The sequence below is a fragment of the Myodes glareolus genome, chromosome 8, assembly GCF_982192425.1.
Source record: "Myodes glareolus chromosome 8, mMyoGla1.1, whole genome shotgun sequence".
NCBI classification, from domain to species: domain Eukaryota; kingdom Metazoa; phylum Chordata; class Mammalia; order Rodentia; family Cricetidae; genus Myodes; species Myodes glareolus.
The window spans coordinates 67,177,588-67,197,804 of record NC_142033.1 but is presented as its reverse complement, the minus strand read 5'-3'; the positions used below and the strand labels follow the sequence as shown (position 1 = coordinate 67,197,804).

The 20,217-nt window shown below is 42.4% G+C and overlaps 1 protein-coding gene across 6 annotated transcripts in view; it reads right to left on the bottom strand.

The window, feature by feature from the left end:
* Window positions 1–20,217, bottom strand: part of Clnk (cytokine dependent hematopoietic cell linker) — a 229,445-nt gene that overhangs the window by 14,828 nt on the left and 194,400 nt on the right. For all 6 annotated transcript variants that reach the window (XM_085691946.2, XM_085691947.2, XM_048414952.3 and 3 more), the window contains 5 exons: window positions 17,768–17,786; window positions 15,752–15,833; window positions 12,058–12,098; window positions 4,461–4,594; window positions 545–622 (listed from right to left, as the gene is read on the bottom strand). In XM_085691946.2, coding sequence (XP_085548072.2) covers window positions 545–622; window positions 4,461–4,594; window positions 12,058–12,098; window positions 15,752–15,833; window positions 17,768–17,786 — 354 coding nt within the window. The remainder of the gene's footprint in view (window positions 1–544; window positions 623–4,460; window positions 4,595–12,057; window positions 12,099–15,751; window positions 15,834–17,767; window positions 17,787–20,217) is intronic.

Here is a 20,217-nt window from a genome sequence, read left to right as displayed (position 1 = left end):
TTACTGCAGCATGACCTGCCATATACTGGATCGCAAGATTCATGACCCCTGCTCCTTTCCTGAGGGAGTGAGACAGGGAGACCCAGCTGTGCCATAGGTGCACATTTCGTGAGGGCATGAAATTTGAGGCGAGCAGGAGGCACTGCCCATTGTGACTCCTGCACCCCAGATACCATCTGTGGTTTCTCAGTGGCTCCTATTTTTTACAAACTGATTTTCATTTTATAAATAAACAATCAACAGCTAGCTTGTTTATAAACTTGAGAAAGTCACATCTTTGATAAGTGACAAAACCAAGTCTTAGGTCTGAGGCCATTTTAAATATCTCTGCATTCTAAGAAAATTATGTCACGATTTTGTCTGTATATTTAGTGTTCTTTCATCAGAGTTTTCCCTGAAGTAACTAGAAATTGTACCCCCTTGTCCTTTCTCACCCCTTTCCTCTTCTATAGAGCCTCCCCTTCCCAAGTCCCCTTCCTACTTTTGTGTGTGTGTGCATGTAGAAATACATGTGAGGGCCACAGGAACAATGTAGGGCCATTACCTTCTTCTCCTTCATCAGCGCCTCTTCTACTGCCTGGCGACTGTATTCTCCGATGTACCATTCATTCTGCTGGACATCCTATGGCACAAGTCCAATGAGGAATATTTTAGGATCAAAGGGAAGGTATTCATTATGGACTGATTAATTCAGATTTTACTTTTGTTCCACCAGTGTCCAATCACAGACGAACTGATAGATATTCAGCATAGAACATTTTGATGTGGAGCCTGGAAATGCCTACTGATGCTGGAAGAAGAGGGACACAACAAAGGCAACCGTAGCTGGGGATTCTGACTGATAGGGACAGAAAGAGAGTGGTCACTGGGAGTGGCCAGAAATTGCCCATCAGTTAGGAAAAGTCCATCATTTGAGTCTCAGGAAGCATAAGCCTCCCAACTGTCAATGTTACTCAGTGAGTTCTGATATTGCAGAAAGATGCAAGTGTTCTCATCTATGCTCTGGCATTGCATGTGTACCCATGACAACATGGTCCTGCAATCTCTTCACTGAGTTCCCAGGGTCACAATGTTGCATCATCCTTCTCCAGGACTCTTCCTTATTCAGTATCTCAAAACTCCCTACATCATTTCTCTGAACTATGCACAATGGACAGTGCTCTTTCTAGTTATAGATGGGGAGCAGAGACTCGGGGAGTCAAAATCTGCCATATGGTTGGCAAGAATCAGACACATGACATCAAGTCTTTAGTCTCCTGTGAAGTGTCTGGTCTTTCCAGCACCAACATGAGCCATCCAGTGATGGGCACAGGTGTATGCCATCTGGACAGCATGCATTGCTCCTACCTAACTGCAGATGCATTTCCTTTCATGCCCTCAGATCATGGGCCTGCCAACCAGACATGTCTACTATTCCAATATCATACACACACACACACACACACACACACACACACACACACACACACACACACACCAACTATCCTGAGCTAATATATAGTCTTATAGTCCTCCTGTTTCTGCCATTCAGACACTCACCCCCATTAAGAGTGCAATACAAAATTAAAGGGAAACAGGACACAGTCAACCACAGGAGTGAATCTCAAAAGCATTATGCTCAGGGAAACAAAGCCAGGAACAAAAAAAAAATGCCACTCTCTTGTTCTGTTTAGACAGGTTTCTGGGAAGGACACGGGGCAGTGGTAGGAACTGGAGAGTTGCTGTCTGGAACCAGAGGAAGACAGGTTTCACAGGAGCAGGAAGGATATTGGGATATAGTAGAAAAGTATTTCTTGAATCAGGACAGTGGCTAGCCTGGTATTTTCATTTGTCAAAAGTCATGGGACTGTGCATAATACTTTCAATTTCTGATATTTATTGCATGTAAGCAATATCTTAAGTAGTTCTTTGGTTTTGTAAACACAGATAAAACTGAAACTAAAACTCTTCTCTTGTTTGAGTAGTAAGCTTCTTTTGTAGTAAGCTTCTCTACTTGAGGGTTAACCAGTGCTGGGAGGGTCAAGACGCCGCTCTAGGCAAACCCCAGGCAGGATCCCAGTAAGAAAGTGACTGAGACCTCAGCTCCCTGCTAGAGTGTGAGTCTTCCCATCCCTGTGATCACAGTGGTCCCTGTGGTCACTGTGATCCTTGTGGTGGTGGCTCTGGGGCTCCCGGCTGGTCTCAGAGCTTGGGCGGACTCAACTATGGTGAGTTTCATTTACTCTGATTAGTTCCTTTATGCCTTAGATCAGTGGTCCTCAGCCTTCCTAATCCCGTGATCCTTTAATACAGTTCCTCATGTTGTGGTGACCTCTGACCAGAAAATTATTTTATTGCTATTTCATAACTATAACTTTGCTACTGTTATGAACTGTAATGTAAATAACTGATGTGCAGGCTATCTGATCCCCCAAAGGGGCTGTGACCCACAGGTTGAGAACTGCCTTAGACATTGCAGCTTGGGGCATCTTGGACTATTTCCAGATGTGGTTATGAGGGCCGTAGGGTGTAGACTGGTGCTCGTCAAAGCCTTGGTGGCTTCTGAATGACAACGAGGAGCAGCCAAGCCTATCTTCAGTCTGTGCTTGTCCTCTGAGGGACTGCAGAGCATTAGGCTTGGTATTAGCGCAAGCTTACCAGTGCTGGCATTTCTAGACACCCCTCAACAGAAGACACGAGACCCCCACTCTGGGACCCTGTAGTACGCTGTGGGATCCTGCTATACCTTTTTAAAAAGCACAATAATAAAATCTACACAGTGTAAGGAGTCACTATTTTAGCCACTTTGCGTGCTCAACCTATCACATGAAGCGCCTTTATATTGTTTTTAAAACCATCGCCATTATCCATTTCCAAGAATTTTTCTATCCTCCCAAGCTGAAACTATGTGCCCACTAAACGCCAGCTCCCCATTACTGCCTTCTCCTTCCCAGTCCTGGGGAGTCACCTTGCTAATGGATGTCTCTGTAGAGTTCGCCGCTCTAGGAACCATGAACAGCAGAAGGGATTTGCTTCTCTTAGTGTCTGTCTTACTTCACCTAGGGTAATGCTTTTGAAGTATATTCATGTATAACATGCCAGACTTTTTTATGTTTGAGACTGTGTGTGTGTGTGTGTGTGTGTGTATGTGATGTTTTGTTTATCTCTCTGCCTGTGAATGGACACCTGTGTTCTCTTCCTGCCGTTTGACTATCATAAATAATGTTATAAATGTGAACGCTCAAATCCCGTTGGGCTCTGCTTCCAGTTCTCCTGGAGATGTGCCCTGTAGTAGAATGCGGTAATGGACCTCCAGTTTACTTTTTGTCTGTGCTCTGGAATACTGCTTGGAAAAAACAAAACATTAACACAGCAATGGAAAGTGAAATCAGCCAAGTTGCCGAATATTACACAGATATCTTTATTGAGAGGATTTAGATCTGTCACAAGTCATAAGATTTGTTGAGCTGTTGAAAATAGGAACATCCTGATCTAGTCCAGGCCCCTCTCATGCCCTGGAACTCCGGCTCTGGGAGGAGTTTGGTCTTATGTAGACATTGAGTTATAGCCAAGGAATCCTAAGGTGTACAAGAGCGGCAGAGTGACAAAGACTCAGGTCCATGCGAAGGGAAAATGAGAGAGAATTCCAGGGTCCATAGGGAGATTGGGAAGCCTCTAGAGAATCAGGTAGGGATTAATTATAAGGCCAAGCAGAGAAACTTGAGATCCTATAGGACTTACAAGAAATTGATCAGAGATCCCAGATGCTTCACTTACGAGCCATGAGAAGCTCTGGGGGCACCCATGAGCTAGGGGTACTGAATGAGGGCAATGCCATCTTCCTTTGTGCTGTCTGTGGTAAGTAGTGTCATAGGTAATGGAGGGTAGAGCAGATAGGACAGGAAGAGCTCCCTCTCCTTAGAGGGAACTACAAGTGCAAGGTGAACTGAGAAGCGACTGTGCGAACAGAGCTGGCTTTAGGGAGAGACCATGAAACAGATGAAGACAAATGAAGCCACTTATTAGTCATTTCTAGCTCTCCTCTGTGTCCGGGATCTGGACTCCTCATGCTGACGCATACCATCAATGCTCAGGAAATGGCTGCCAGGCTCAACTGAAGTTGAAATGTGACCTGTAAATCTTTGGATGGGAAATGAATTCTAGTACTCAAATTCCAGTTAATCATCCATGAAACTTAACGAATACAAATCTAAGACTTTCTCAGCCCTGCCCTCCCAACCCCTACAATTAATGAACAGAATGTTCTGAGAATCAGCAAAACACACAGGTTAAAAATCTAGGGAAAGAGTAATGACTTATGAGTCAACAAAACATTTTAGAAACATTAAAACCCACTGATTTGTCATTATATGGGAAAATAATTAATGACAATCACAGTGATTTGCTGTGGTTCTTCCCAGCAAGCTGTCACTGGATGCCAAGGACAGTTAGAAAGGCTTGTGGAGAAGCTCCCACCTTACCTTTTCATCAGGCTTGGCGGGGACAGGTTTTCCTGGGTTTGTGTTTTCATAGGGCAACACTTGATTATGGGGGCCGTGCCTGGCTGCAGTTTGGCGTCTCTGAGGCAGACAGCGTTGCGTGGTGTCTGGATGGCCTGGGAAGAGATTGCACTTCAATGAAATCACATTGCTGTTGCAGCCTGTCTTCTTCCAACCGGAAGCTGGGCCCACCACTTCTGTCTTTGGCCATCTTTGTGGTCTAGACAACACCCTATCACCGTGAGCTGCAAGGTCTTCTGAATTACTCCCTGCTTCTATACTCACCTTGCCCACTCTTTTTCTACTGGGAACTGGGAGTAATTTTCTAAAATTGTAATTGTGTGGTTGGGGAGATGACTCAGTGGGTAAGAAGTGTTGGCCTCACAAGTGTGACGAGCTGAGTTCAAATCCTCAGAACCCATGAAAAGGCCAGATGTTAGTGAGCAGCTGCAATCCCAGCGTTCCTACAGGGGAATGGTAGACAGAGACAGGAGAATCTCCAGAAGTTTGCAGGCCAACTAACCTGGCAGAGTACACTAGAAAAAAAAATCCAACCCTCAAAGACTCTGTCTCAAATAAGGTGGAAGGTGAGGACCAAAACCCAAGGTTGTCCTTTGACCTCTGTATGGGCCTACACACACACACACACACACACACACACACACACACACACACACACACACACACACATACACACGGGCGATAGAGAGAGTGAGAAAGAGAAGGAGAAATGTAGCTGTGATTTAGTTACTCAGCCTGTTTAAAAATCCTTCCATGATTACCCACCCCCAAATAAAATAGTCTCTCATCTGTTTTTATTGCTTAAATAATTTATTTATCTGGGTGTAGTGGTGCATGCCTTTGATCCTAGCACTTGGGAGGCAGAGGCAGGCAGATCTCTGTGAGTTTGAGGCCAGCCTGGTCCACGGAGTGAGTTCCAGAACAGACAAGGGTACAGAGAAACACTGTCTGGAAAAACACTACCAATAGTAATAATGATGATGATGATAATTTATTTTTACTTTAGGTGAATTGTCTGTGACGGTGTTAGAGTCCCTGGAACTGGAGTTACAGATAGTTATGAGCTATCATGTGGGTGCTGGGAATTGAACCTGGGTCCTCTGGAAGAGCAGCCAGTCCTCTTAACCATTGAACCACCTCTCCAGTCCCTTCTCTTCTATTTAAGGCTTCAAATTCCTTCTCTTCTTATTTCTTTATCCTCGCCTCATCCTTCCCACTTTACCCACTCCACCCAGGCCATAATGAACTCTGTTCAGTTCCTTAAGCCTACCATGACCATTCCTAGCTTGGGAAATACCATTAAGAAACTCCAAGCATAATCTAAGAAAGCTACAATATCTTTTCTTTTAACCTGGAACAGCAGCTGATAGAGAAACTATGGTAATGTAGACTTGGATATTTGGCAGATACTTTATTTAAAATGAATAAAGCAAATCTGTCATTTCATAGAAAATAAAGGGATAGTATTTGCCGCCAATCATAAATTTAAACATTGAAGGTACAATTTGGAAGCTGGGAAATTTGCATCTAACACAATAGTATCCTGATAGACTTTTCTCCTGAGATTGGTAGTACTACTTGCAAATATAATATAAATATATTATGTAATGACACACTGTGTAGTTGGGATGGTAACTGGATCGCCAAAGCATGTGTGTTGAAGCTTTGATCCACAGCATGAGATACTCTTGAGAGGTGGTAGATATTTCAGGAGATGAACCTTAGATGGAGGATATTCAATCAGTGGTTTGTGCTCTTGAATGGGATATTGAGGCCCCAGACTGGAAATGAGTAGACTTGTTCTATCACACACTTCCTCCCATGATGCTCGCCCAAAGCAACAGGGCTGGGCAAACCATGGATAGAGACTAAAAACATGAACACAAATGTATTGTCACAATGCGGCACGTCTGACTGACACAAACCTGTTGTTGTGCTATCTATGTCAAGGGTGTGTCTTGCAGGATTGATCCCCAGATGGTAGTACTGTCGAGAGGTGATTGGTTCCTGAGGGCTCTGACCTCTTCATGGGTTAATCTACTGATGAGTTCATAGATTGTGATGATGTGGGTCCTTCTTGAAGGGACTGGATCACAGGGAGCACGCCTTTGAGGGGATTGCCTTACCCCTGGACTCTACTTCTCACTCTGTCTGCTTCCTGGTACCCATGAGCAGCTTTGCTCCATCACATACTGTATGATATGCCCCAAGAGTGGTGGAGTCCAGCAATCATGGACTTGAAGTTTCAAGTCAAAGGAAATCTTAGTTTCCGTAGTTTTGTTTTTGTTTTTATTTTTGTTTTTTTGTTTTTGTTTTTTTTTGTTTTGCAAGAATTTTCCCAGAGGGAAAAGGGTGACTCATACATATGTTAACACTGGAAGTCTGGATCATGTCTGTGAAGCATTATTTCTAACTGACCAATATGTTGATGCTACAATTTGCCATGCCCAGATAAGAAGTGAACTGAGATGTAAAATAAACTCATCCTTTTTATAGAATATAGAAAGTTATTGTTTCACCTGGCATCATCATTAAGAAACCACCATTTGTCAAATTCTGATATGGTGTTTTCTCTATATACTGTAGCCAAAATGAAACATTTCCACTGCATGTTACTCTTGTAAACAGAAGTCAAGGGTGGAGTTTTTGACATTTAGGTCAGAAGAATAGTGTGTGGTGTCAGGAGGTAAGCCAAGCACAGCCAAGACATTTGTGACTATGTTAGATTTAAAGATTGGAATACCTAAAAAAAATATAAAATCATGAAAGTATACAAATACTATGTAAATAAAATACCAGCAAAAGTAACAAATAAACCAGGTGTGGTGGCACACACCTTTAATTCCAACACTGATGAGCGAGGTGGATTTCTCCTTGAATTTGAGGTCAGCCTGGTCTACATAAAGAGCTCCAGGCTACCAGAGAGAGAACACATATAATCTGGAAGTCAGGTCAGCATTATAAGCATATAACCTGCCTCAGTATCAGATGTATCCTGACAAGCAGCTGAACAAGAACTTCAGGAGTGTGAGCTGCTTTTGACCCAAAACTTTGTTTAGATGAAATGAAGTTTTGGCAAATATTTACTAAGAACAAAACATATTCCTGATATCTTGAAAGTTTTATTTTAATTGTGCCAGTGATGATGGTTTTTATTGAGCCTAAGAATGTGTGTGTGTGTGTGTGTGTGTGTGTGTGTGTGTTTTAAATGGGACTTGTACCCAGGGCTTTGTGCATGCTAAGCAAATGATTAATCTCTAGAAAATGTCCCTAGAATATTATAGAACACTCTTTAGTTCCCTTACTTTTTCTTTTTCTGAAACAGGGCCTTATTGAGTTGCATAGGTTGGCCATGAACTCACTCTGTAATCCAGGAAAGCCTTGCATTTGCAGTTCTCCTACTGAGAAGCTCGGACTACCAAGTTCTAAGAAGAAGATTGATCACCTAGAATCTAAATGCATTTATAATACTAAGTTAATTTCACCTACTAATTTATGATCTTAAGAACAAGAAGAAAGCTAAAGGTTTCCTTCCTAAAATTTCAGTTGATAAATAACAAAACTTACCCTTGAAATGATATAGAATATATACTGCTAAACTAGTTTTACTTTTTGGTGCTGTTTGGAAAGAAAATGTGACTTTCTGCTATTTTAAAGATCTCTTTATTTAAAATGTTGAGTAACCAAGAGCAGAATAATTTTGAAAAATATACCGCCCAGACAACGAGGAAACATGGGAATTAAAGCAGAGATGAATCTAGCACAAGCAGGAAGAAAACCAAAATGTTAGTGAAAAGTTGAGCAGCCAAGAGTCACAAAATAATACAAAAGCAGCCCTAAATTTCAACAGTCATAGCAAGCATCAAACATGGAGGGAGACAAGCATGGAAACAGAACAAACACTTAAAAGTCAGACCTAAGCTGACTTAAAAACCTAGCGGTATGTGATCACATAGACACAGTCTACGGGCACCAAGGAATCACATGTAAAAGATGGGGACCACGTGCCCTGCAGTCCTCAAGGCAAGCCTACAGACCTGTATTTGTGAGAAAAACATTGACTTAAAAACTTTCTTATAAGTTATCCTAGAGCAGAATGCAGGGGGCGTATTATTTAAATGGCAGCGGCCATCTTTATTTCATGGCTTGAAGCAGGAAGAACAAACTTGAGAGGGAAAATCAGCATTATCAGCATTTCTTATTACTCAGCTTGTGCTTTGTGCCCTATAGAATTCAGAGACTATGAAATTTTTATGATATTATGGCAACTGATTCATTATCGTTCAACCCATATGCCTTGCTTAAATATTTAAAAGGTCCTATTTTTAAAAAGAGCATTTGGAAATAATTATGCATTTGTAGTCTGTTCACAGATCTAGTGAAATGAAACAGCAAAATTGCCACACTATTTTCTTCTGAGTACCGCTGGCTCGGCTCCGTGTGGGATGATGAATGGATAAATGAGCAGCTCTGAGCATGCTGTCTGGATCCCATCACATCGTGGTTTTCCTCCCGCCAAGTGAAAGCAGCTAAGCCCCTAGAGCTTCCTACACGAAGCTTCATATTTGAGGCTGATCACTCTTACGGAGCCTGGAAGAGGAAGGGTAACAGCAATGAAAAGACTGGCGGAAGGTCAGCAGAAAAGTTTTGGGGGTGGATAGTTGACACCCCAAGAGGCAAAACAGCCTGATAAAAATGGTTTTGGGGTAAAAGTGAACTGCTGTGAACACTTTCTAATGTTTTAAAATTCTTATGGAGCTATGTGTCTCAGCCCAAACTCTGAGCCTTGCCGTCAGCCCATGGATGCTAACTTGTGAGCGTGGTTAGTATTACCAGAGAGACAACCTTACATTCCTCTGTTGCCACTTTCAGTACCCCATTTAAAACCAGGCATTATGTTAGTACTTATCAGAAGATTTTAATTTATATTTGTACATAATTAAAAATTAACTTTACAGGGAAAAAGCCGTATGTATGTTTTCCAAAAGAAAACAGAGCAAAACAAGACTAAATACAAGCATGCAAAAAAAAAAAAAAAAACCATCCACACTTCCAACTCTGAAGAGAAATATTGTTACTGTCTTGGTGTATCATAAGACATTTCTGAATCTTCTTTCTTTTATATGTATAACACACACACATATGATCTTATTTACCGGGCTTCTCTATAGTTTAGTTTGAATTAATGTATCAATACATTGGGCCCATTGTGTTTATCTGTAACAGAACTACCCAGAAACAAACTAAACCTATCCAAGATTCCTTTTCCATCTGTTAGGTAACAATACTGACATCAGCATTCAGAGATGTGGAGCTCACTGCCCTTTATGACTGCCCGCCCTGAAGGCATCTGTATAGATCCCAGTGCAGGGCTGACTAAACTGTCAATCTATGAGTGCGGATGGCCCATCATCTTCTCACATGACGCATGACTACGTCTGATGGATCAGAAGTAAACTTCCCCTCAGTAGAATGAGTATTTGTCAAGTAAGCTGATGGGGAAGCATTGGTCAGTGGAGGAGGAATAGGGTTGTCTCTACTCTGTGTCTTTAAACATGGCAACATTTCGAGTCCTGACCATGCATTTGATGTGTGCTTGTTGATGGAAGGAGGAAGTAATGGAGGCAAAATATCTATTCTGCCCCCTCTAGGCTTTCTTAAGAAGTCTAGCTTCCTCTGTGATGGGTTCAGAACACAAAAGATGGACTGACTTCTGGTGGTGGTGGCCATTCCCTTAACACTGTGGTTCCAGACTGTACTTGCTTTGCTTATATCCGAATGTGCTTTTATCTTTAAGATAGAGGCTCGCCAGTCTGCCCTGAGTTATAATTCTCTCTAACCTCGAAGCACACTTTCAAAACCCACAAGTCAAGCCTCTTCTGGCTCTGTTCATCCCACATACTCTCCAGATGGATACTCCAAGCCATCCTATCTTTACCTGCCTAAACCTGACCTTCAGTACTCCTGTGGCTAGCATTTGAGCCCTCAGGATGGAAGGAGATCATGAGTTAATCACAGCTGTCTTCCACTACTCAAGCCAGCCCTGCTGCTTAACTGTACTACCAACATTTGGGAGGTAGAGACAGGAAGATCAGGAGTTCAAGGTAATTTTAGGCTACAAAGTGAATTCAAGGCCATCCTGTGCTACCTAAGACCCCTGCTTTGAAGGAGGTGTATGTAGGGGAAAATCCCTGTTTGGAGAGAGTCCCATTATCATGGTATGCATTGAAAAAAAATAAACTTTTCATATGGTCCTTAACTGTTTCACTGTAGGGCAAAAAAGAACTGAGGCATGATGGAATCAGTCAGATGTCTCTGAGGCTGGCTGATGTCATTTGGGGAAGAGGAAAAGGGGGAACAAAGAAAAGAACGAAGTGGGGCTGGAGAGATGGCTCAGTGGTTAAGAGCACTGACTGCTCTCCCAGAGGACCCAGGTTCAGTTCCCAGCACTTATATGGCAGCTCACAACTGTCTTGTAACTACAGTTCCAGGGGACCTAACATTCTTACACAGGCAAAACACCAATGCCCAATAAATAAATAAAAAAATGTAAAGAAGGAAGGATATTAAAACAGGCGAGTGTCAAGTAGAAGACTGAGTGCGCCTGTGTGAATATTGTACTAATATTCACATATGAGTTTTTATTCACATTCTGTCAGTGGAAGGGTGAAGTTCAAAGGATTAACTGGATCTAACTGGCCCTGCTGAAGAGGCAGAGCTGGGTCCAGGGTAGAGAAGCTCTCCCCTCCTTCATTGTACCCTATAGAGTCTGCTCGCAGCCCCAGATACCCTTTCATGGCTCAGCTGAGAGACATGAACGCAGTACTTCCCTGGCTCGCAGAGTAATCACGAGGGAGAATGCACTTGGCAGAAGTAGCTGAGACAAGTGGCAATGGCAATGCTGAGCCCCCTGGCAGGCACAGGGCTGTGTTCCTCCTCTGCTTCATGCGGAGATATGCTAGCTTTTCAAGCTTTATGTCATGATCAGTAAGAGGGGTCATTCAAGTTATCAGTGTCAGTTTTCTTTCGTTTTACAGACCCGCATTTCTTAAGATAAATCTCCATTGCACCCAGTGTGTTGGGGGAAAATTGTCTACAGCTATTAGAGACGATGGAGAGCACACTGTGCTCATGAACCATTGGTGACTGATGGATGAATCCATCCCCCGTCAGAAGACTGCTGCAGTGTGTTCTTATCAGTTTAATAACTAACCGCTATGACTACTTTGCAACGACACACACAGATACACGGATTGAGAGCCGGAGATTTCTCTCCCAGAAAGAGTTGCGCCTATAGCACTTCTGGAACGATGTCACTACTAAGGTTTCCAACCATAACGCTTATAAGAGGATTATTTCATTATGACGTCAAAGAACAATTAGTTATTATATGGCTTTAACACAAATGGAACACTAATAATCAGTGAGAATGAGACAATCCCGACTGTACACATCAGCCCAGGGGCTCCAGGTCCCAAGCATCGAGTCCCTGTGCTTGACTCTCGAAGAGTGCTGGCTTACCTATTTATATCACGGTTCTTACTGACAGTGCCCTTACCTCTGACGTGTACACTGTGCTTCGCTGGCACGTAGGAAGAGCTAAAGAAAATGTCAGAATTGGTGTGTTAGCATTCATGTGACAGACAAAATCCCACGTACGGGCAAAGTTAATGACAACGTCTCAAGGTGACATTTATAAAGCAAGCATATTTTACTGAACCCGCTTAAAGAATTGCCAGTTTTCTAAAACAGCAGTGGTTGACTTTTCCTCTCCTCTCTCAAGTCTGGCAAGTGTTAGACATGGAACTAAGGGACTTGTGGAATACTGTTTTCCTTTGTCATCTCTATGAGACCATGTGATCACTCTTGGCTTTGTTAAGTTTGACCTTGTCTTGTAGCTACTAACATCCATGTGTTTGGGGCTCATATTCTTTCTTTTTTAATTTTTTTATTAATTATTTTTAATTTATTTTACATCTTGACCAGTTTCTCTTCCCTCCTTTCCTCCCATTTCCTCCCCCTGCCTCCCCTCTGCCCCTTCCCCATCCACTTCTCTGTTCCTGTTCAGAAAGGGGCAGGCCTCCCATGGATGATAAACAAAGCATGGCATATCAAGTTGCAGCAGGACTAAGCTCCTCCCTTTGTGGGGCTCAAATTCTATAGACTGTCTACCAGCGAGAGTCAGCTATAGCTAGGAAGAGAAGCATAGAAATTCCCACCATTTGAAAATGTGAGCTGGATGAGAAACTAATGCTGGGGATCCCAAGGAATTCGACACGAAAGGGGATTATGAAGATATAACACAAGGCAATCAAAACAGCAATATGCGCTTCTATCCACAAAAGTGGTGTGGCCAGGACCGCTCTCTCACATCTGCACTTTGCACCTTACTCCAGCTTTCTATTTCACTTTGTGTTCCCGTCAACGTCAGTGTAAGCTCCAGGTGCTAACAGAATGCCATCTAATTACATGAGCCATGCTGTATCTCAAGGACTGTGCTATGGGCGGAAGCCTCTAGTCTAATTAAAAGCAACCTGACCTTTTCCTAGCACCAGTGAGATCAACTGAGGGCGTGTCTGCTTTTTGTTGCCCCCACAAAAGCCCAAGGACCTTACAGCTGGCTTTATAATTGAAAATGCTTGCAGGTCATCTGAGAACCAGACAGTGGTTCTGATTACACTTCTGACATCCAAGCTCTTGACTGTTAAAACTGGTGTCCCCTCACAAGGAGCCAATGTATCGTTTCTGTTAAATGACTGAGGAAAAAGAGTCACAAACCTTCTCTCAGGTTTTAAAGAATTTGTGGGGAATGCTAAACGAGATGGAGTGCCCTTCCAGAACCTTTTAGGTGCCAAGGGCATCGTTCGTAAGGATAGACACGAAATTCTAAAACAACTAAAGCCAACAAGGATGTCGAGCACTTTGGAAGGAGCATGTATTTGGGGGACTATGAAATGAAGGAGAGACCTGGTTCCTGCTTTAGTGGGGAGCAGTTTATGCAGGGAAGACGTGGCTGTGGAGAATCCTAGTGGACCTGACAGAGATATCTCAGGGAAGTATACAGTGTCAGCTGCTGTGGTGTGAGAGATCACACATGAGGAATTGCTCAGATTGTAAAGGATGGGGAAGCATGTTCCAGAGAGGTGGGAAGGCTCAAAGAGGAGAAACCGTGGTTTATTCTGCAAGAGCCCAGAAGAAATCTCGTAGGGATGGGATGGGGTGGGATGGATGCTCTTGATGTCAATAGAAGGTAATTGCAGTAATCCAGGCAAGAGTTATAGGGGCTGGTCTATGCAAAGAGCTGGGAGGAGAAATGGGTATATTCAAGACAAGTTTTGAAGATAGAATTTTGGGTTAGAAAAGGGTTCCCCTCAGCACGAGTGGGAAAGTTTGGGAGTGGTATTGGAAATAAGAGCAGATTTCAACACAATTGTTTTGTGGTGTCTGGAACCTCTCTAAGGGAAGGGCCTATTGAACAATTGGATGCACAGGTCTGGAGTCAAGGAGAGGGGTTTGGTCAGGAGAAAGGGACTTGGGAATCATTGACATGGGGAGGACACTTGACCCTGAGATGAATGAGATTCCTGCCTTCAGTGGCAGGAAGGGGCTGGTAAGATGAACTCAGGTACCACCCTCATTTAGGACTATTCTGGGAGATAAGTCCAAGAAAGAGACTTAGGAGAGGTAGCTAATTAAGAGAACAATTAAAATTAGACTTTGTGTAACAAATCAAACAAACAAATAAGCTGAAACCACATCAAAGAACTACCACAGGTACAGGCCAGATGGAATAGCTCATTCTCTTCTCTCAGGGGTGATTTACCCTCCTATTAGAAAATTGGTGTAAGAAAGGCTATTTGGTCAGATAGAGACTTATGTAGCACACAGCCTCCTAAGAGCTACAAAGCAATGGTCCTAATCTCTGTAGGTCAAAGAATGAGAGCTTACTGAAGGTACAAAACAGGACACATTAAGAAAATGAGGCAGGAGAAGGGAATTGGGGGCTTATGGTGCTCCGAGGTTCACAGCCTGGCAATCATACAGAGAACAGTCATTTACTAGGCTCTTGCTATGTTCCTGACTCTGTTTTAAGCTTGGACACCAACACCATCCAAATTCATTGCTCACCGGTGGTGACATCTGTCAGGTCTGAATCCAGTCGCTCCTACTTCACAGCCTTTCCCTTCATTCACTAATGTGGACATTTCCAGTAAACATTATTAATCAAGGCAGCATCTCAACTATGGGCATGCGCAAGGAGAGCAAAGACTATTGGTCAGCGTTGTTAGAATCAAGTTGCTATGGCAGCAGGGGCTCTGGAGTTGCCCTTAACTTCAGAGGTCAAGGAAGCCAGTCTCCCTGGACTTCATTTTTGCCATCTGAGGAATGAATGAAACAATGTCCTAGATTCAGTGTGGCTCTAACCTTGGGTGTAATGGATGGAGGTGTTTTCACATAGGAGAGAAGTAACTGTGGGGGAAGTAGTCAGAAGAATAGACGTGCATATGTCCTTTCTGAGAGGGATAGTGTGGGGGCCAGGGAGTATCTGCTTAGGATCTAGTGTGTAAGGTCAGGAACTGAGGTCACAGCCATTAGCCAGAGTCTCACAGAGGCAACTCAGAGTCTGAACTTCACAAAAGTTAGCGCTAATTTTGAGAAAGCCACTGCTAATTTTTATCAAGTGACCTTGATCAAGGAATCACCCTCGATTCTCCAACTCCTTAGTGAAGGTGCTGATGTCACAATCAATTGATCATGATTACATCATCAGAAGTAACATTCTCAACACCTGCTCACCTACACAGCGCTGATCAAATGTGTCTGTGGACTTTGATGCAGTTGTGAACTGAGATCAGCTGGAGATGACCCGTTTTTCCTGCAAAATTGATGAGCATCCATCCCATCCAGGTTCACTCTTCTCCAGTCCTTTGAGGAAGAGCCTCTCCCCTCAGCCTGGGCCTTGTGTTTTTCTCAGCTAGGAGTCTTAGTATCATAGATTCCTGAGAGTTGCAAAAGTACCAAATGTCCTAGCTTTGAATATCTAGCCAATCATTTATAAATAGCAGGCAGACATTATTAGATTCTGTGGCAGATGGAGATGTCCCTGTTTTCCTTGAGACCTGTCTGTCACCGGGCTGCAGAGTAGAAAGGCTAACATTTCCTGTTCTCGGAAGTCTTGTGAGTCACTGTGTAAGATCTAAGAGGACGCATGTCTGCTGACATGAGACTAACAGATATTCCTGCCTCCTTACCTGGTGATGGCTGGTGGGCTCTTCTCTGTGGTTTGGTTTTGTGATGGATGAGAAGGTCCTGGCTTTTCCTGGTGATAAGATCCTGGAAAGTATGACATACTGGGTTAGACTACACAGTGAATATAATTGAGGGCTTCCAGGAGAACACTGGGATGGCTATAATTTAAGTCCTCACATTATCATTAGGGAGCTTTTAGAAACCATAAACTCATATAGTCTACAGTCCTGCCGCCCCCTCCCCCCCCAGGAGCACTACCTTCTGGAGGCTATAAAATTGCATGGATTGTTTACAGCCTAGAGAACATATGACTGGATTTTTTCAGTCATACAGACTATTTCATCAGAAGGCATTTCAGGGGTTATTACAGATGAATTAGTTTTAAGAAAAACTTTGGCTTTCTCATACGTCCATACACTCATTCATTTGTTGGTTGATTCACACAGTTCAGTGAGACTGTAGAACATTTATGGAGTAGGTTCTCTGCTAGAATATGGAGTTACTGTCAGGGAGAGAGATGCAATTTTTAAATTAAAGGAGATGGCAAGCAAGTAGAGCAGGAAGAACGTTTTAGACAGAATGATTGACATAAAGAAAATAAAGTATGCTTTAGGATACAGGGTTGACCTTGTGTGGTTAATGAGGGCCTTCTGAGGGTTCACTGGTGAATGACATCCTGATGTGGAGAGCGTTAAGCCAAGGAACTGCTGTGGGGGCTGTAATGTCTAGGGAAGCCTACTATCTGCACAAGCCACTGCGTTCCCATTCCCTCTTGTGATAGAGCAGGTGATTTCCCAAGGTTCTGATGTGGGCCAGCAGTTATCAGCAGGTAACCAACAGGGATCTGTTTTCTCAATGCTTCCTTTTTGATAATTGTCTTAGATAAATTTAACTGTCAATTTTGCACATCTTTCAGTAACCTGAAGGGAAGAGCCTCAATCGAGGAATTGCCTAGATCAGATTAAACTATATTCATGCTATTTGGGGATTATCTTGATTATTAATTAATGTAGGTGAGTGCAATCCACTGTGGGCAGTGCCACCACCGGGTAGGTGTCCCTGGGCTGTCTGAAAAAACTAGCTAAGCATAAGCCTAGGAGGGGACCATCAAGAAGCATTCTTCCTGGTTCCCAACTCCAGGGTTCTGCCTTGATTTCCTACCCTGATTTCCCTCAATGAGAGACTGTGCCTTAAAGTGTGAACTAAATCCCCGATCCCCCAAGCTGGTTTTGGCGAGAATGTTTGGCAAGAGAAATCTCTAGAAAAAAATAACCAAGTTCAGTCATGCCTCCTTAGCATGGCATTACTGTTCCTGCTTTTCATCATGGATGGATTTTTAACCAGCCATTGATACTTATGAGGGACCTTGATTCTACTCTGATGTGAGACTCACAAACCACTGTTTCAGTTATGGTGAGCCATACATACAGCCATGGAAGCATGCACACACCCTGGCCATCTTGCCTTAATTTGGCTTGTTGCTCTGTGTTCTGCCCAAGGTTGACCACAGACTGAACACCCCTGATTGAATGGACTGTGATTACTTGCAATAGCATTTGAGTCAGTGATAGGCCCATTGATCACACATCCATAAAAATCACTTCTTATCATCAATAGCCACTCGGAACATCTGCTCCTCTGGAGCTTAAAAATGCCACATTGTTGCATCACTACATCAAAGCTGGTTGCAAGGTTATCTGGATGTCTTAGTACATTAAGATTCATGTAGATTTCATTTGGTATCACAGTTATGTCAGTTGCTAACAAGTTTTCTCTCAGGGAACTTGGAATTCCCAGACCTGGGTAGGTCCCTCTTACATTGAAGAAGATAAAACACTTGCAAGAATAGGATGTTGGAATAGCCTACAAAGTCCTATATTCATCTTGGATGACATCACACAAGCCCCCTATAGGTCCCAGGCTTCAAACCTTACTTTCCACACAGTGCTAACCTTGTAGACCTAGACTTAGGACCTTGTGTGGTAGCTTGGGATAAGAAAACCAATGTAAACAGTTACCTTCTTCTGCTCCAAGGACCTACATTGAATTAAAAAAGATAATGGTGAATAACTTCAGGTAATAGAAAATTTAACTTAAAATTTAACAGAAAAGTAACTGTGTGTATTGGGAATTTTGTTAGAGTTTGGGGAAAAATTTTTGTTAGTACAGACTTCTAAGGAGATCTGCAAATAAGAAGATTACATAAAAACCAAGGTTTATCTTCTGTATATGATATAACAAATATATAGTTGGCCAATGGTGTTAAAAGTTCATTTAACTACTGGAGAACTGTATACTCATAGTTATCAAAGTCTTTAAAATATTCTTATCCCAACAACTGGATTGGTGAGACTCATTTTTTAAGAAACCAAATCTGGCTACATTACATACACAAGGATGTTCATGATATTGTTCCTTACAGTACCAGAACATTGGAAATAGTCTACAGGTTCAGATGAGTAAGAAGTGCTCATTTAGGGGCCAGGGGGAGCCACTTTTGGGCTAAGAATGCTTCCTGTCCAAGTGTGAGGACCTGAGTTTCAGTCCCTATCACTTATGTAAAAGTGGAGCATGGCCACACGTGCCTGTAACTGTAGTGATTCAGGAGGTGGCATCTGAGATAGGAGAATTCTGGGAGCCTTGGCAAGTCAATGTAGCCAGACTTCAGGGTTTGAGAGGGATATTAAGGGACGAAGACAGAGAGCAACAGAGGAAGACATCTGATGTCTTTTTCTGGTATTCACATGTACACACGTGGTCCTAAACACTCATACATGGACTTGCAGGCATACACATATACACCACACACACATGTATGTACACGTACATGCACACACACACATACACATTGAAATTGTTTATTTTGGTGTTATACTTGGCTACTGAAATATTATGCAGACATAACAGATATCTATGTAAAATTGGAATAAGAATACACAATACACAGGTTGCATTAGGGCTTGTTTTAAACATATACATGTGTGCACATGCACACACACAAAACAGGTTTGAAGAAAGACTATGAAATAAGAAAGATCGTATGAGGTTGTAATTACTTTACATTTTTGACATTTTCATTTTAAAAAGTGAACAGGAAATATGTTATTGTTTCTAGATGCAGCTATTCCTCTTTCCAAACGTTTCCTTTCTCTTTCTCTGATTAAAAGTGGTCGACTTCCTGAATGTGCTATGGGATAATGTTCTTGTACCCTGTAAAGATTTGTCACTCATATTGGTTTAATAAAACACCGACTAGCCAGTATCCAGGCAGGAAGTATAGACAAGGTGACCAGTGTAGGAAAATTCTGGGAAGAGGAAAGGCTCAGTCTACAGTAATCAGCCAGATGCAGAGAAAGCAAGATGCCTCACTGAAAAAAGGTACCAAGTCACATGGCTAAACATAGATAATAATTATAGGTTAATTTAATATGTAAGAGGTAGTTAATAAAAAGTTTGAGCTAATAGGTCAAACAGTTTATTTATAATTGTTATAAGCCTCTGTGTGTTTCTTCATGACTGAATGGCTGCAGAACCAGGTGGAACAGAAACTTTCAAATGGTACCAATGTGGGACAACTGCATCCACATAAAACATGAAAGAGATTGGGAAGGAATTCTAGACATAAAAGAACAGAGTTAAGCATGACTTCTTGGTAGAAGCATTTTCTCAGGTGGGCTCTGTTTGCTAGAGGCAAGCAGAGGCACAGCTCCTTTAAGAGAGGCTTCCTGACCCAGTGTTAGCAGCAAAAACCTCACAACTCTTTTAAGAGGCTCTGCCACCAAACAGATGAATAGCCAGCATCAGACTTCTTGGTGGTGGCATGGACCTAAAAACTGCACAGAACTGTGGTAAAAGCATGGCTCCTGCCAGTACCTCTGCCACAAAGCTAGACTCTCAGAAAGCTAGGGAGTGGTATGGATCCAATCACCAAAGCTGTGACTTTAATCCTTGTCATGTCCCTTAGCAAACTAAAGACTCATGATCAGAAAAAGATAGAGATATACAGCAAAGACAAATTCAAAAAAAAGAAAAAAATCTAAATGATTAACAGTGTGTTTAAAAATATACATAGGTTTAGAAGAGAAAAGAAAAAAGGATAAATTCCTTAAAAAAAGAAATATAGTCAGGTGTGTTGGCACATGCCTTTAATTCCAGCACTTGGGAGGCAGAGGCAGGTGAATCTCCGTCAGTTTCAGGCCAGCATGGTCTACAGAGTGAGATCCAGGATAGCCAAAGAAAACAGCGAAATCTTGTCTCAAAAGAACAAAAATTAAAAATAAAAATAAAAGAAATAGAATTTTTAAAAAGCCACATAAAGATGAAAAATACACAGAGAGTCTGAAAACTGTATGCTATCATGTCTTTGAATTGTTTGACTGCTGGTGAAGGATAGCAGCTGCTAAAAGACATTTGATTATAAATGCTACAGGATTAATCCAACATATATTTTGAAAATGCATTGACTTCA